Source organism: Nicotiana tabacum, chromosome 6 (genome assembly GCF_000715075.1).
Source record: "Nicotiana tabacum cultivar K326 chromosome 6, ASM71507v2, whole genome shotgun sequence".
Taxonomy (NCBI): domain Eukaryota; kingdom Viridiplantae; phylum Streptophyta; class Magnoliopsida; order Solanales; family Solanaceae; genus Nicotiana; species Nicotiana tabacum.
Genome location: NC_134085.1, coordinates 217,157,518 through 217,175,151, shown reverse-complemented (window position 1 = coordinate 217,175,151; position 17,634 = coordinate 217,157,518). Strand labels below are relative to the sequence as shown.

At 34.9% G+C, this 17,634-nt stretch overlaps 3 protein-coding genes and 1 pseudogene across 7 annotated transcripts; 2 read left to right on the top strand and 2 right to left on the bottom strand.

The window, feature by feature from the left end:
* Window positions 1-999: 999 nt before the first annotated feature.
* On the top strand, window positions 1,000-7,457 carry LOC107812526 (elongation factor 1-delta 1-like; annotated as a pseudogene).
* On the bottom strand, window positions 3,276-6,108 carry LOC107812525 (uncharacterized). 3 transcript variants are annotated; one of them, XM_016637655.2, is made up of 4 exons: window positions 5,800-6,108; window positions 4,555-5,024; window positions 3,693-3,970; window positions 3,276-3,616 (listed from the first exon to the last, which is right to left on the bottom strand). In XM_016637655.2, the coding sequence occupies exons 2-4, from the start codon at window positions 4,927-4,929 to the stop codon at window positions 3,523-3,525; spliced, it is 747 nt and encodes a 248-aa protein (XP_016493141.1). In that variant the 5' UTR covers window positions 4,930-5,024; window positions 5,800-6,108; the 3' UTR covers window positions 3,276-3,522. The 3 variants fall into 3 exon arrangements, with proteins under 3 accessions (XP_016493141.1, XP_075112804.1, XP_016493140.1); XM_016637654.2 differs by having other exon boundaries at window positions 3,277-3,616; window positions 5,729-6,108; XM_075256703.1 differs by lacking the exon at window positions 5,800-6,108 and having other exon boundaries at window positions 4,555-5,702.
* A 1,149-nt stretch (window positions 7,458-8,606) lies between the features above and the next one.
* On the top strand, window positions 8,607-14,326 carry LOC107812529 (protein MICROTUBULE BINDING PROTEIN 2C-like). Its single transcript, XM_075256702.1, has 5 exons — window positions 8,607-8,949; window positions 9,049-9,132; window positions 12,885-13,232; window positions 13,634-13,852; window positions 14,013-14,326. Exons 1-5 carry the CDS (start codon window positions 8,740-8,742, stop codon window positions 14,166-14,168), a joined length of 1,017 nt encoding a protein of 338 aa, XP_075112803.1. The 5' UTR covers window positions 8,607-8,739; the 3' UTR covers window positions 14,169-14,326.
* Window positions 14,327-14,485: 159 nt separating this feature from the next.
* Window positions 14,486-16,554, bottom strand: LOC107812527 (protein BREAKING OF ASYMMETRY IN THE STOMATAL LINEAGE-like). Of its 3 annotated transcripts, none has more exons than XM_016637657.2 (5): window positions 16,179-16,553; window positions 15,766-16,097; window positions 15,340-15,453; window positions 14,813-14,979; window positions 14,486-14,704 (listed from the first exon to the last, which is right to left on the bottom strand). In XM_016637657.2, the coding sequence occupies exons 1-5, from the start codon at window positions 16,264-16,266 to the stop codon at window positions 14,590-14,592; spliced, it is 816 nt and encodes a 271-aa protein (XP_016493143.1). In that variant the 5' UTR covers window positions 16,267-16,553; the 3' UTR covers window positions 14,486-14,589. The 3 variants fall into 3 exon arrangements, with proteins under 3 accessions (XP_016493143.1, XP_016493145.1, XP_016493147.1); XM_016637659.2 differs by having other exon boundaries at window positions 15,340-15,450; window positions 16,179-16,551; XM_016637661.2 differs by lacking the exon at window positions 15,340-15,453 and having other exon boundaries at window positions 16,179-16,554.
* Window positions 16,555-17,634: the final 1,080 nt, after the last annotated feature.

Below are 17,634 nucleotides of genomic sequence, written 5' to 3'. Positions count from 1 at the left end.
AATAGAAGAAATTATGGAAAGAAGAGTGTAAGTGAAAAATTGATCTTGCACGTCTAAAATGTAAGGTAAGTGATACGAATATAGAAATGTAATGAATAAACTCCATAATATTCACAATACACATGCGAAAAGCAAGTAAAGAATGAAAGAATCTAATAATACTGAATATTAACCTGGTTGTGAAACGTAAAAAACTAATGCAGTTCCATCACGAGGTGCATCTTTCTCAAATACAACTTTGTGCATCTGAATGTCCCTGAGACGGTGCAAATATATAGTTAAAAATACTCCACGTTTTGGATAAAATTTTAATAAAATAACGAAATAGATGCCAAAATATATGCAAAGATAAATCTTTAAAGACTTGCATCTTACTCAAGTACAACTTTGTGTATCTGAATGTCCTGGGATAGCTGGGATAGAAAAAGAAGCACCACATTTTGAATAAAACTTTAATAAAATAACAAAATAAATGTCAAAACATATGCAAATTTAAATATATTTTCTATATACTTTCAGTTTTAGTTCTTTTATCTTACAATTTACAGGTTCTTACATGTTCCAAAGTTATGAGTTCGGAGGTTTATGTGTTTGGAAGTTTACGAGTTTAGAAATTATAAAGTTTACGGGTTCGAAAGTTCGCGGTTTAGAAAGTTTAGCGGTTCGGAAGTTTATGACATATATGGGTTCGACAAGTTGTTGGTTCGAATGTTTATGACTTCATATTGATTGTATCTAAATTATTTATGAATACTCTTGAAAAATTATTTTCCTTAATTATGTACCAAACACCAGAAATGTACCAAAAATTATTTCGACTCCATTGCATAGCAGCTCCCCTGATCGTCGGATCGTGGTTAGTGTTCTCTGGCTCTCTTTCTCAAAGATTTTACATTGTTATTATTTCTATTTCTCTGTTGCAAAAGACGGATGATTTGGGATGATAACTTGCATTTCATAATAATTACTATAATTAAAGATTCGAGCAAATAGATGTGTTAACATAGCTCAATTTTCGAATAAGCAATATCAGTGAATTAGGGTAAAGAAAGAGTTTTTACATCCCGTGATTATGAAGTACCAATGTTGTCTTCTTATATAATTGCAGAAAGACTTAGATTATCTTCTGGCAATGGCTGTTGCATTCTACAATCTCAACTCAGATTCTGGTCTGAAGAAGCTTGATGAGTACCAATTAACCCGTAGTTATATCACAGGGTGCATGATTGTTCTCCAATTCCTCTTTGATGATCGATGATGTCTTTTTATATGTCTTAAGCATTTGTTTTGTTTGTTCAACGTTCAGGTACCAAGCCTCGAAGGATGATATCACTGTTTATTCTTCACTAGCAAAACCACCATCATCTGAATATGTAAACGCATCTAGGTGGTCTAAGCACATTGATGCGCTTATGAGAATCTCGCAAGTTATACAGCTTTGTCTATTCATATTTTCTTTGGTGATCAGTTTAGGTATTCTTGAATAACCTTGGCATCTCTAACCGAATACGTGTCTTGTAGTGGTGTATCTGGAGAAGGCTCTGGTGTTAAAGTAGAGGGCTCTGCTCCTATCATCGCGCCAGTGGCAACTCCTCCTGCCGCTGACGCTAAGGTTTGATACTCATGCTATCTACCAAGTGAAGTTTGTTGATTTTTTTTGTTAGTATGATAAGGTCTAACATGTTAAATGTTTGATTGACTTGATCCACCTAAGGTTCCTTATTTTGTTGTTTGGATGTAAGTGTGAATGCTATTCCAGGCCACAGCTGTAGAGGATGACGAAGATGATGATGTAGACCTATTTGGTGAAGAAACTGAAGAGGAAAAAAAAGGCTGCTGAAGAGCGTGCTGCAGCTTTGAAGGCTTCTGGAAAGAAGAAAGAATGTGAGTTATTACCTGTATATCCAAATAGTTTCTTTCTGCATTTGTATCATCTACTGGATATGGATGAAGAGTTTCTGATGTTTGTTTAAAGAATCACGCTGGTACGGATTTAACAGGATTTTAAAGCCACTAAAACAGAGTTTTTAACGAATATAAGAAGCGACCCATTTAGTAAAAACTTGACATTTTCTCTTAAACTTGTTTGACTTCAGCTGGCAAGTCCTCAGTTATTTTGGATGTAAAGCCATGGGATGATGAGACTGATATGAAGAAGCTTGAAGAAGCTGTTCGAACTGTTCAGATCGAAGGATTGTTTTGGGGAGCATGTATGATTTATATTAATTCATACTATTATGTTGTAGGAGTATTTCTTTTACTGTTTCACTACTCGCTAGAAAGTCTTTTTTTACTGGGGGAGGGGAGGGGCATGTGTGCGTTTCATTATTCCAGCACCTTTGAGCATTTCACTCTCCAGTGCATGTGGATCCTATCTTTTTGTACCATTCGTCCAGCCAGAATTTCAAGAACTGCATTGTAAGCTGCTGAAGCATTTTCCTATGTAGCACAATCAGCTAACCCACTATGACATTTGATTGCAGCAAAACTTGTCCCAGTTGGATATGGTATGAAGAAGCTGAAAATACTTACCATTGTGGATGACTTGGAATCTGTCGTTGATCTCGCTGAGAATTATCTGACGGTCGAACCAATTATCGAGTATGTTCAGAGCTGTGATATTGTGGATATCATATAAAATATGTAAGTAAATTAAACAATGTTTGTATTTTTGTTTCTACTAGATTATTTTGCATGTTTGTTTTGCTGTTTTTTGATCATCTGCTGCTTCTTGTGACAGGAAATTATTACTGCATGGAGGTGATAGCGATGAGTGATGAAAGTTAGATCTGGTACGGTCCATCTGTTTTGTTCCTTTGGATGGATTTTATGAATAGTTGGGTAATTTCCTTGAAAGGATTGGAATTTTGCACTTGATGAATGCAAATACTATATCCAAGTTATTTCTTTAGATATCTGCATAGCTGCAATGCTACAATGTTTCCCAGCAGTACATTTTGCAACATTGATGCATGAGTTTAAACATAAAATCATCTATTTAAATTTTTACTCAATCATGTCACATTTACATGTTGGCGTATTTTTAAGATTATAAATCTCATATTTTAAGGAGGCTTACCTATAGAAATCCTTAGAATGACCTGATAGGGTAAAAAGTGTTCATCTACCATGGAGGTCTACCTTCATATTCACTATGATTAAGCAATAAACGGTTAAATAAAGATCTTTTCTGCATATAGAGCATGCGTGTTTCGATTTTTGATTTTAAAAAAAGTAAGACATGAAGAAAAAAAGGACTATAGGATATATAGCCAATTTGACGAAATAAAGACTGGAGACCGTTCTCTGGTCGAGGCCAGCATGTTTAATCAGGCGATTAATCGTGAAATATTTTTCAAAATGCAAAAACTATGATTTGAGTAAAAAGGATGAAGTTTTCATTGCCAAAAGAGGAACTCAATATTGGCTATCTATGGTCGATACACCAGAAAGAGTGATATGAAGACAAGTTGCAGAAGCAGTTATAAGCCTATAACTCAGTGAAAATCAAATCTGCAGAAGTCAAAAGCACATTCTCCAGCAACTTCGCCTTTTAAAATCTCTCCTACCTGCTTCCACCATCTTTGCAGGGCTGCCGGTCCACTCTGAGGTTAATCTGTTTGATAAAGAATTACCTTAGTAAAGTGTTGCGATTGAGGTCAGGCATGAGAAATAGTTTTGCAGAAACTTACACAGGAAATGCAAAAGATTTCGTGCTGTTGGTGCTACTGGAGCGAACTGAGATGTTATCATTACATTGCTTCGATGCTGAGACCATCATAACATTCGAGTCTTCACGATCTGGAAGCTTTTCAGTATTCTGACTTGCAAATAATGACGCTAAACTTCTCATTGGCGTTCCATCTTCAATGTTGGAGCTCTTTTTGTCGTTTGAATTTGATCCTTCTCTAAAAATTGAATCTGGTATATTGCTTTGGTCACTACATGCTTCCTTGTTCATCTCTTGATCCTATAAAAAAGAAGTTAAAAGGTAAGGAGATCATGACAATGGTAATGGAGCAATAATAAGAAACTTCTCCTGCATCATATCTTCTTGACAATTTACTGTTAGGTTTCGGGAATGGAAAATGAAAGAGGCACCTTTTGAATTGCACCTCTTCATCTCACCCTTTCATTGTCTATAAATTTAGAGGCTTTGCCTCATTTTTCAAACATGGAAAATCTCAAAACTTTTCCCCTCTTTTCTACATTTTCAAGTGTGATTTGCTCAGTTTGTTGAGTTCGATGAAGTTCTGTAATTTTGATTGCCAGTATTACAGAATAGTTTTTCCGTTTTATCTTGGGAGGAAGTAATCCATAACCTTGTGCAACAGTGAGAGGACTAAATTCCTTAAGGATATACAAGCAACTTGTGGGCCCGGAATTATTTTACGATTTGTTTATTGAACTAACGTTTTTTCCCCTCTGATTTTCTGGTTTCGAACACAGAATACTATCATTTACGCGGTAAGAGTAAGAGAAAGAAAAAGAAAAAGAAGGAAAACAGAAACTGAAACAGAACAAGGCAAGAATTGCAAAGTATACAGAATATACCTGATTATATTTATTATCAACCAGCTCTCCATCCAAACTCTGCTCTTTTGGCAAAGGATGGTAAAAACTAATGGCACCAGCAATCTCAACTTCAGCACCAGTATCAGCTTTACCTTCCATCAACAGCTTCTTAGAGTCGTCAAAGTGCTTAACAGTTCCCTCGAACGATTCAGGCTTGGATTCAGAAACATGCAAAACTCTGTTCTCTAATTCAGCATTATGATCTAGCTCATACTTAAGCATGTAATAAATATTATTGTGGTTCAGCTCACAATTTTCCAAAGAACATTCTTCCCCATCCATACAGATGTCCTTGAAAACTTGATGATTGTTGTCTTGAAGAAAAACAACTGATTCGGGTAATCTGCACTCCATATAATTCAGATCTTACAAATTCAGTACCCTTTTGTATGCTCTATTTTTCTACTATTCTTTTCTTTTCCTTCTGCTAAGGAAGATTGCATCTTTCTCTGCAGCGAATAAAGGAAATTTCATGTTCTCAGCATTCAATCACAAACGAAATCTATTTTAATAGATAGATCATAGGTAACAATGTAACATGCTATGAGGGATTGTGTGATATCTGCATAACCAGAAAGTGAACAAGGGATATTTGTTCATGGAAAGAAATAATATCCAAGTAGTACAGCTTCACCAATTTTCACTGTGGCAGTATTTTCAAATAACAACAACAAAACCAGTTGAATCCCACAAGTGGGGTCTGGGGAGGGTAATGTGTACGCGGATTTTACGTCTAACTTATGAAGGTGGAGAGGTTGTTTCCAATAGTCACTCCGCTCAAGAACAGTGAAAATGAAGCAATAACCAAATAATAGCAATAACAAGGTATAGGCGGCGAAAGCAAATGGCTAAACATGTACTAATAACCAAGATTTAGGAACATGAGAATACAAGAATAGTACCAATACTATCGGTAAGATTGACGCACCGGGTAATAATAAGGAAAAAAATACAAGATTAGTGTTAATACTACTGGTAAGACAAGGAGAATCTCTCGATTACCTCTCAACCTAGCAGTAATTTTAAATAAATTTACTAAATTAAACATTTCCTATAAACAATAAGCTAATAATGGAAGTAATAAAGATTGAAAATTGCAAAAAGTTAAAGCATGGAGAAGTATTGAATTGCAAAGAGAAGAAAAATATGATACCAATAAACAAGCCAAAACATCTAACAAACCATTGAAAGTGGAAAGCCAACTAATTAGGGAGAGTATAAGACCTCAGATTAGAAGGTCTCAACTGTTTCTAATATTATGCCATTTAAGTAATGGCAACAGTTACAGATATATATAATTAACATACGCTTGTGGAAATTTCTAGAAATGATAGTTCAACAAATGCTTTATATATATTTTTCTATGCTTTCACAGATCACAACTACATCTCCTAAATACAAAACTTTTCCTGACAGCAAATCACTCCAAAAAAAACAGCCCGGCGCACTAAGTTCCCGTTATGTACGGGATCCGGAGAAGGGTCGGACCACAAGAGTCTATTGTACACAACTTTACTTTGCATTTCTGCAAGAGGCTGTTTTCACGACTCGTCGTGGAACCACTAAGCCAAAAATATAGAAAAGGTAGCCAAAAACTATACAAAAACTAAAAGTCCCACTAATCCAACGATAAATAAAAAGGGGGTGTGGAACAAAACAACAACTACTACTTAGATAATTTATTTAGACTAAGACTATGGAAATGGACATTTGATTAATGAAGTAAAGTACCTTTTTCAATCAACAGCTGATCGTAACCTGCAAACAGCCATATACATACACAGAAAGTCATGAGTTGGCGGAGAAGATATATGTACAAGAAGACTGAAGATGAAATTGAATTCTGAGAAAGAAGCAAAACGAAAACTAATTGTTTTAATCTGCCCAAGAATATTGGTCACTGCATAGAGAAGATCTTCTAATTCTTAATATCAGTTTCACATATTAGGAAAAGAAAAAAGTGCATTTATACGGAATTCTCAAGTTAATCCATGAGCTGGATTACTCACTTTCTTATTTAGTGATAGTGATGGCGATTTGTTACTATAATCAAATAAAAGGTTCGTTTTAATTTTCCTTCGTATTGTCAGTAGAAAATCTCTCATTTTCAGTTTTGGACAATACTTTGCGTGGGGAATGCCTAAATTAATTGGCCGACCAAAGCAGTTTTCATTAGTTAGAACTGCAACTCTTTTATCGTATAATTAATATTTGAGTACTCTAAAATATAAATTATTGTAGGGGTCCTTTGGTTTGGAGACTAGGGACCGTATAGTTGGTCATTTTACCTCAATTAGCAACTCTAAGTGGGAGATTCAATTTCAAATGGTAATGTCGGAAGTTCAAATTTCATTGATCAAAGTTATAATTAGTTGAATCTTGCTTGTCATCTACAAATTATTTACCTAATAAATAATTAACCAGGAAATCTAATATATTTTATCGAATGATAGGTTTCGCGAGGATGTTTATAAACATATTTTTATAAATTTCACCAATTTTTATGATACAGTATAACCGAACATAATGATAAAGATATTAATTTGACTTATACGTCATGCTAGTGGCAACGAACTAGAAAATTAAATAATAAATTAATAGCTGATAAAATCCAATAATCTCATTTTTTAGCTTTCAAACCCAACTAGCTCCTGCTTGAAAGCAAGAAGGCTTTAGTATAATCCCACTTAGTGGGGTCTGGGGAGAGTAATGTGTACGCAGACCTTACCCCTACCCTAGGGTAGAGAGACTGTTTCCAAATAGACCCCCGGCATCCTTCCCTCCGAGAACTTCCCACCTTGCTCTTGGGGAGACTCGAACTCACAACCTCTCGATTGGAAGTGGAGGTTGCTTACCATCAGAGCAATCCCTCTTGTCAATAGTATAGATCAAATTTCCAAGGCAATGCTAATATTCACCTAGAAAGGAATAACGTTATATAAAATGATCAATGGTATTATATTGAATATTTGAGATGCCTCAAAATGAAAAAATGTGATATAAATTTGGATGAAGTGAGAAATAATTTTAGATTTAAGTTATATTCATTAATAATGATTCTTTTACGCTATTAATATAATTTAACTAATAAAGTACACCATTTTTTTTAATTTTAAGGTAACCAGATTAGATTTTTAATAAATATTTATCTTCTATTGTAAATTTTAACTTGATAATGTATAAAATTATTCACTATCAACACGTAAGTTTAACCCACTTTATCTGGTATTAATAGGCATTAAATTGCATTTCAAGAAAGGATCTATAATGGCATTCGAGTAACACGATTTATAAGTCGTATTTGAAGAACACGATTTATAAGTCGCTCAACTAATGCAATTTATAAGTCGCATTCCTGCTATGCGATTTGCTTTTAGCTACATAAATGCGACTTCAAAGTAAACTTTATTAACTGAAGTTGGAAGCGTCTAGTGATGTAGCAGCTAAGATAGGGAGTTTAGAAGTAAAACCTACATTCAGATATGAATCCAGTATTTAAATTTTATGAGTTTAATTTTAAGGTTTTTAACATTGAACTCATTATATTTTTAAAGTTATGAGTTCATATCTATTACTTTTACAAATTTAATAAATTTTTACATACAAATTTTTATTCCGCGTCAAAAATTATAGGTACAGTAATGTAGGAGCCGGCAAGAATAAAAATTGAAAAGGTAGCCTAATTAAGTACCGATTTGGTGATTGTAATAACATGTCAGCATGTTTTGCATTTACCTATTTACAACATGGTGATTCATCCATTTTCTATCCTCTGAAGATCTTATAAATGATTTGTTTCATTTTTTGTATCATTTCAAGGCTTTATTTAAATAAACGAAGAGCTAAAATTATATATTTGGAAAAAAAGGCCGGCCGGCATATAAGTAGGGGCAGCGTTTGGCTCTGATCGAGAGGTTAAACCGTAATTACCTAGAAATAAATGGGTATTTAGTAAATCTACCGTTCTTTTTTTTAGTTGTAACGTCCCTTAACGCAGATTGAAAATGTAGCCTGGTAAGAGCAAGGAATTTTAAAAAGGGCAAAAAAAGAGCAAAACTTTCTTTTTAAAGTCATAGCAAAATCAAAGGCATTTCAATTTTCAAAATTCTCAGAATCGACAAATCTGTCTACTTGACAAATTTGAAAGTCATCTCATCTCCGACAATGTATGAGCCGCAGCAGTTGTTGGATTTGCAGGACAACAATGGCGATTTCGGTGGCGGAGCTGACTCCAGGTCTTGGCTTTCCGGCGAAGACCGCTCCCCTACTCTCCGGCGAACTGATTCTTCTCTCTCTAATTCGGCTGCTGGAAATGTTGACCGCATGCTGTTCAATGACCTCGTCGAGATCGTTCCTCTTGTTCAGTCCCTCATTGTAACTTTTTCCCTCTCTTGAACCTATTGCTTTTTTTACTTGCGCCAAGTTATTCTTATAGGCGTGTAAATTTTGAATTTTTCATGTGATTTCTTACAGGATCGAAAGGCGAAAAGTTCATTTACTAGAAGGGGATCAATGACCTACACTAAAACGCCTTCAAAAGAGTCACTTTACAAGAAGGTAGTTCCCTATCCCCTACCTCTCCCCCCCTCCCCCCTCCCCACACACACACACACTCCCCCACACGGGGCATCCTTTTTAGTCTTAAATCTAGAAATGATATAATTCTACTGTGATATTTCGTGTATTTGTATTAATAATTTGCTGTCTCAGTTTCAAATTGCTTGGTAATTATAATCTTCCGTGTGCAAATTCCTTTTTTAAGTGTTTGTATATATAGTAATAGAAGCAATGTTTAATAAACCCCAGTTCTCTGGAACCTCTTCCTTTATTGGAACAAATTTTCCTTCTTCATTTCCTAGAACATTATGAGGCTCGAGTTGATGAAATGTAATTAATGCTTTACCTTCCTGGCAATATTTTCAATAGGGAAGAAATTGCAGCTTCTGGTAGATTAGGACTTTGACATGTTGAATTAGGTCTAAGATACAGCAAAGTAAAGTGCCGGTGGACTGAATTTTGACTTACCTTGAACTGTAAATTTTTTATGGCTAATAGGAGTAGTAATTCAATTCCTGTATGCATATATCTATTTTCAGGATTTCAAGTTGATAATAGTGTCGTATCAGAAAAGTAAATAATATTAAGTACATTGTTTGTTTTTCCAACGAATGCTTCAAATTCTGTACTGAACATGTTCTGCGAAGTGTCTCACTTTACTGACATTCTCTTCAGTAGCTTCAACGTAAAAGTAGGATGCAATTTGCTTTAAGTCCAATAGGTTGTCTAAACCCAACTGAAATTTATGTTTATCTTGGTTCTCAGACCTAGTTTTCACTTAGGTCTATTTGAACTAGTGATCGAATATCTATTCAAATATTGTTTAGAGTACTTTCACCCATGCTATTTCCTGGTTCGATGACAATATGAATCCAGATATATTCTTGAACACATGGCACCTTTGGTTTTATGGTTTTGCCCTGCTTTTTCATTGTGATAGACACTTTGAAAGTCAAACTCTCTGGATTTCACCAAATATCTTTTATTTGGGTCCATTCTTTGTCTCCGTGTGTCTCCAAAGTGAGATTAGGGGTGGCCATCTGGTACTTCGGTACGGTATTTAAAAATTTCGATTCGGTACTTCAGTATATCAATTATGTATACCAAATACTGTACCAAAGTAGTTCGGTACGGTTCGGTATTTTTTAGTTTGGTTTGGTACGGTTCTGTAAGATTGCTGTTAGTTTTATTTATTTGCTGGGGGAGTTCTAACAATAGTTTGTCGATATAATCCAAATCCATGAGATAACCATATTGGTTTGTCAACAACTAACTCGAAGGAATAACGTTTTCATCTATTCCACTCAATCTATCTTCAAATGCCTAATATTAGTACGGTACTTAATCCATATTTATGGTAATCACTAATCGTTCCTTTACCCTGAAAAGCTCCCGCCGTGAAAACCAAATCTGCCAAATTTATGTTCTAAACGAGAATCCGCATTAGAGCAACAAAGGACAGAGGAACCAAAGAATCTAAAACAACAACAAAAAGAGGAACTTTTCAAATATTATTTAGTTCCAGAATCAAATAAATGAAGATATCAACACATTCCACCAAGTTGGATTTTGTAATCTTGGTATATATATCAGATTGCAAGTCAAAAGTCGAAGATTGGACTTGGGTAGTTGAATTGGGCCTACTGGCTTTAGGGGTTGGACAGTTGGACTTGGGTTGGGTAATGGAGAATTGGGCTAGGCTTACTAAAATATTTTGGTATTTCGGTTTACCAAAGTATCGAAAGTTCAATACCGAGAACCGTACCGAAGTACTGAACGTTTGAAATATTTATACCGAATTAGTACCGAAGAACCGATACCGAAATACCGAATTAATTTGGTCCGATCCGGTTTTTTGGGTTTTCGGATTTTATGCCCACCACTAAGTGAGATACTAGAAATGTTAGAAATGTTACAGTGTTACTACTCTGAAATCAGCGCTTCTGGCTGGTTGAGACGTGCTCCAGAAACCAAACTGGAGAGAATCTTCTGTTGGTTTCTAATGAGTTAAGGAAAGTAAGTGTTATGTTTCAGCAAGGCGGAGAAAAACGATAACTAACATAAGTTGACCTATTGGGTAGGATAGGGCTCAGTTATAAACAGGAGGCTTGGTTGACATAAGGTTGGATGTTGGACAAAGTCAGTCAAGTTTTTAGCATGAGACTTTTCAAGAATATAAATTGGGTTAGACAAGATAGGGGTGCAATGGCACATGATGACTGCAAGTATATTCCTTTTCTACTAAATTCACCATCCTGCTTTCGTACGACCTCAGTCTAATTACCACGAATAAGGATAACCCAGATATAGAGGAATGACACGGCTAAGAGATAAATTCACATTTTTTTTCCCGGTGCCATGGGGGAATCAATTTAGATAGAAGAGGTGCAATAGAATTTCTCACGAGTGCCTCACAGGCCATTGCAAACACTCTATTCAGGTAATCGTATAGGAGTAACTAATATAGTTCATAGAAGTCATAAGATTTACATTCCATCAAAACAATTTGAGTTAATCTGCAGGCTTCTTCGTCATATCGGGATAGAGAAATCTGTTGGGAGATAGAAGCTTTCACAAATCAAGCAAAACATGAAAAAGTTTAAACAAGTGACCACAAATTGCAGTATTGTACTACTTATGCGATTCCTTACAACCCGTCTTCTCTATATTCTTGCAACTGTAGTGAAAAGCTGCTTCCATCTGGGAAATAGTTTTTTCAAAAGACTAAGAAAGTAAATTATTATATACTATGCAGGGTGCTTGTTTTTTAGATAAAGTATATTAGGGTGGTTCTCGAATAATAATGTGATATAAGTCAGTTTGTCGATTCCGGTATTCGCTTGAGTACTTATTATTGTGATTGCATCTTTCAATTGGGCTGCTTTATCGATGTTTCAGTCTTCCTTGTTATATTTATGCCATTTTCCAGCTTGTACTGAATTGACTGCTAATATTGTAGGGGACATCCTTCTTTTGGGATCTGCAATTAGGCTATAGTTAAAAGATGGCAAATTAGAGGCTGGAGTAGAAGGTTCAAAATGTTAGTTACCATTTCAATGGCAATCGGAAGGTTGAGAGAGCCTAGAAAATTAACTATATAAAACTTCTTCATATTGATTTGTAGGAGTAATAACTAATTGTATGGAACAATAACGGCAGGCATTGTTCAGGTTCATGACAGGTCAGCACGAATCAAAATTGGGGTTTCATCTACACTGACTAAATTAGAGTTTGCATTAAAAAGAAAGCATCGTACATGCATCCAACTTTGGTGGCTACAGTTGCCATGAAACTTGGATATGCTGATGCAAGAGAAAAGTGGCATGATGTATTAGCCTCTAATAGTAATGTTTTATTTGAGGTTATAATCTTACAACATCAATATCTAAAATTTTACTCATAAAAAAGAGTTAAAAGGAAGTTTATCTTACTCTATAACAATTTCTTTAATGTACTATTTCTCTCCTCCCGCTCGATATCTTGTCTCAGGTAGTAGGTGAAGCCATTTCCATCAACTCGCTACTATAAATGAGCAGTCAACTTTGTCTAGCTGAGAACTGACCAAATATGATACTTGTATTAGTTGTTTATGTGGAATTAACTTCTGATTGCTTGCATATTCTTCTCTGTGGTTGTCCTTGCTAAACAAGTTTGTTTGTTTGTTTGTTTATACCCTAATTGTATGAGAACGAGCATTGCTTTCTTTTGGTCCATTAGAGATGCTAACACTGAATCACTGATGGCTGCTGCAGACGTCTGAGGCAAAAGGAAGGAATGCAGCTCAAACAACTGTGACGAAAAAGCATAGGGACCAAAATAAAAATGTTGACGGTAACCAAGATGGATGCACTGAGAACTTCTCAATGATTTTTTCAAGGTCACCTTTGTTAGAAAAAGATAGAGAAGAATTGATGGCTTTGAGGGAGCAAGTGGAAGATCTGCAAAAGAAATTATCGGAGAAAGATGAACTTTTGAGGGAAGTTGAGATCTCAAAGAATGAAATGGCTTCTATTTGTGCTAAACTAGATGAAATGAAGAAGGAATATGCCGAAAAGGACTCTTTACTCAAATCGACTCAAGTGCAACTCTCTGATGCAAAGGTGAATATATAATGTCAGCTTACGCCCTTTCCAACCCAACCCCCAAATTGAAAAGCAAAAAGATGCAATTTTTTCTAGAAGTGTGTTGCATGGCTTAACTTAAAGGTCACTAAGTTACCCTCTTAAACATTTGGCTCTACTTTGGCTGTTTTAGACAGACTAAGAAACAGAGATCACTTAGGACTAGTTATATTTTCATATCCTTTGCTTTCTGTTGGGTATCAGGAAGTAAATGCCAACCAGAAGTTTCAATCAATACGTTCTGGTTAATTTTCCTGAGGCTGTAAAATTTCACATTACTGCACATTGAACTGGCTCCTACTACTAGATCACTGCTTAGTTTGTATGCAGATTTTCAGGGGTAAACCCCCAACATTATGTCTTCCTTTTGCTCTCCTTAGGTTATGTTAGCTGACAAGCAAGCAGCTGTAGAGAAGTTAGAATGGGAAGCGACGACGTCCAGCAAGAAAGTGGATAAACTTCAGAACGATCTAGAGGTGGTTCGGCGAGAAATAGCATGGTTCATGCAGTTTGTTCAAAAATTGACAAAGAATGGTTCTAGGTCTTTAGCTGAAGATTATGATGTCATCCCTTACTTGTGCGACAAGAACATTGAAACAGTAAGCTAACCTTCCACACCTTTTATTTTGTCAAGGGTCTCTTGCCCTGCCACGCCCTTTGCGCAATCTCTGGCTAGGTCAAGCTATTAGGGAATTTACTTGATATATTTATCTTCTCAGCTTCTAGTAGATTTGTAAATCTCAAATTCGTTTTGTACAGGATCACCCAAACGAAACAGGAATGCAGGAACTGGAGGTGGCAAGAGAAGCTTACATTGCAGCAATTGCTGCTGCTAAAGAAAATCAAGATGAAGCATCTTTTTCTGCAGCTGCCAAAGCAAGACTATATCTGCAGTCACTTGTTCTGGGAACATAAACATGGATTCTGGTTGGGAAATTGACTGCTATATTTTTTTGTATTATTGTGCAAATGATGTTGTTTAAATAATTTATGGTGACAGTAAATTTCTCAAGTAATTGTACAAGAAATGGGTCCACGATTGATTACCAATATACAGAAGCTCTCTGTTGCTATGATTTGTTCTTTCGAATTCAGAATAGTGTTGTTGGATGTTACTCTTTTATTTTATTTTTTCTTCCTCTTGACCTTCCCATTGGTGTATCTATTTCAGTTCTATTTCTCTTTACTCGGTTTTGTTGCTGGAAGTAAGCAAAATGTACTAACAAGGACCAAAACAAAATGTTGATCAGTGTATAAAAGAACGATTTATATTCTTAACAGTTTGAGAATCCAACAGGAAAATCTCGTAGGGGAAAATGGGGAGGAAAAAAAGGTATCAAAATCTGCAACAGGGATGACGCACACATGTCCAAGCCTTATGCTTCTCGTAACGTGGGCCTTCCTCTGGTTTCGGCATTTGAGCTGGACTGCCCATCCAATCCCAGCCCAAACTGCAAATTTAGCAATATTGGTAACCAATTAAATAATTACCAATTTCAATGCAAAAAATAATTACACCATAAATAAGAGTAAAATAAGAAAGAAAATGGGATACTTACACAGGGAAGGCAAAGGAACCAGTGCTGCCATTTGAGTGATCATTAGACTCACTTGATTCAGCAGATGGACTCGTCTTGCTTTCACTAACATCACCTATGTGACTGATCTCTTTATCGACAGCAGGTGGCCATTCCTCTTCCATATCGTTGCTCCCTTTTCTCTCACCCTGCCAATAACAACATAATATTATTTCTAAATTCTAGACAAGAGTCTAAATCGGACAAATTTCCACATATAAGATCATATACACATTCGTCACCTCGTATATACGTCTTTTATGTAATTCAAATTTTAAGATGCCGAGTTGAGTAGTGCGACTATGCTACTATTGACAAATTTCATTGCCACAAGACGTATCAATAGTTTTTATTCTAAATAGAAAGAAAGTGAGATTTTTTCAAGTGCTAGAGTAATTTTCATTACCAAATGATCGGTTGAAGGTTTTGGTAAAGAATAAGTGAGAACATTGTTGATTAAGCGGAGTAAAAAAAGATAAAAATAACGGAACTTGTCTAAAGGACTTTACCCTTTCATCATTATCTTCTTCAGTTGTACCATAGCTATCTTCTCCATCTGGACTCACCTTGTTTTTTTGACGGTGACCATGGAACTCTTGTCCATTCTCCACATAATTAAGCTGCTTTTACAAAAGTTAAAAAAAAAAACTGTCTTATTAATAATTATTTTCGCACTTTTAAGTCATATTAAAAATTAAGCCAATGCTTCGACATTCCTAGTCTCAATCGACAACAACAACATACCTAGTATAATCTCACACGGAGAGATTTGGACTTTACCCGTACCTTATGGAGATAGAGAGGTTATTCCAATAACTAGTCTCAATCGAATTATGTAGTATTATCTATACCGTTAAGAGTGATACTTTTATCCAAATTCAACCCACAGAAAATTATTATAAAATGAATGTAATGGAGAAGAGTTAATTACCAACCTTCCTACAAACAGGCCTTGGGCTTAAGTTAACATGATCAATTTTCTGTTGAAATTTCTCCGACTTTTTATCTTCCACTATATGTATTCCTCCATCATCTTCAAAGCAAAATACTATATAATCCTCTTCTGAGAATCGAGGCCAGCTTGAGTCATTGCCTCCCTCTTCAGCCTTCCCTTCTGCTGAAATTTCCACAAATTCTTTCCTCTTTTCCATTTTCTTTTTCAACTTTTTCCTGTTCTTCTTTCTGTTATGATCACCAATAGGGTCGAAAACCATGTTTCTACTCGGTTTTTGAGGCGACATAGCACAATAAATATCTTTTTCTTCCTCTACCAAAAATGTACTATATCAATTAAATTTAAAGAAAAAATAACAAGAGAAGAAAAAAAAGATTGAAGCTTTAGAATTACCTAAAGGAAATCTGCAAGCATAGAAACAAGACACCCAATCTTTAATTCGCCATCTTACTAGCCTTGTTATTGTGAATGGACTGCTCATTTCGTGGAGCTGTTATTCAATATTCAAGAGAGCAAGATAAGGGAGTTTTTCTGTGAAAAGAGAATGTTAAGGAGAGGGAATTATGGGATTTTTGAATTTGAAAAAAGAATTAAAGAAGAGTGAAGACATAGGAGCATGAAGAGGGGGAATTACAGTTGTATATATCCCATCATGATTAATGAATTGAGTCGGTTATAATTTCTTCTAACATGCTATAATGGGAGTAAAACGAGGAGATATATATGGCAATTTTCAAGAACACAACGTCTCACACTTAATTTTTTTTCCTACACTTTGTTTATAAGCCAAAATGAGATAGTAATAGAATCCAAATTCCAAATATAGAAGAAAAAACGATGTACTGCTTTTAATGCTACACGTGCGACAGTGTTTGGATCACCACATTCTCGTGAAGTCTATACTTCTCGAGCTATTTCAAAAGTTCAAAAATAGTGTATGTGCTTTATATTCCTACTGTTTTAAAAATGTCCATGGCTATATTTGTAAAATTTTCTTTTGGTCCGTACCGTAATTGGTAAATTGTATGTGTAGGTTAGGTTCTTCCTACAATAGGCAGTTTCTACAATTTAATCCCCGCCTTTAATTGGTTATTGATTGTCTCTTCTTGTTGTTTATTTCTTGTTTCGACGGAAATTTCAAAAAAAAAAAAAAAATTCACTCTCATTTAAGACTTATCTATGCAAGAGTATAGGACCCGTTTGTCCATAAAAAAAATTATTTTTTTTTAAAAAAAATTGTTTTTTCATAAAATTTTGTAAGTTTTTAAATTTTTTTCGAAAATGAGTTTTTCAAAGAAAAACCAGTTTTTCAATTTTTTTTAAAAAAATCATCACTTACAAAAATATAATATTTTTTCAAGTGAAATGCATGTTCAAACATAATTTCAAATATAATTTCAAATAATCTATTTTTCGACTTAACTCCAAATACTAATTTTTTCCCCCAAAAATTATGGAGTAGTTTTTATGTCCAAATGCCTACCTAGGCCCTGTTTGTCAAGAATTTTTTTTTCTTTTTTTTAAAAAATGTGTTTGTCCATGGAATTCTGCAAGTTTTTGAAATTTTTTCGACAATGAGTTTTTCAAAATTCAAAATTTTTTAGAAAATCTATTTTCCCCATACATAAAAATGCAATATATTTTTCAAATGAAATACATGTCCAAACATAATTTTAAATTTCAAATATTACTTTTTTCAAAAATTATAATTTTATGTCCAAACGCCTACTTAATACTACGTGGTTTTGAACGGGTTATTTTTCCTTCCAACTTCACATGAAAAAACAAATGATTATCCAACTTTAAGCTATAGAATATTTTCCCTTCTATCGTTTGTATTCTGCTCATT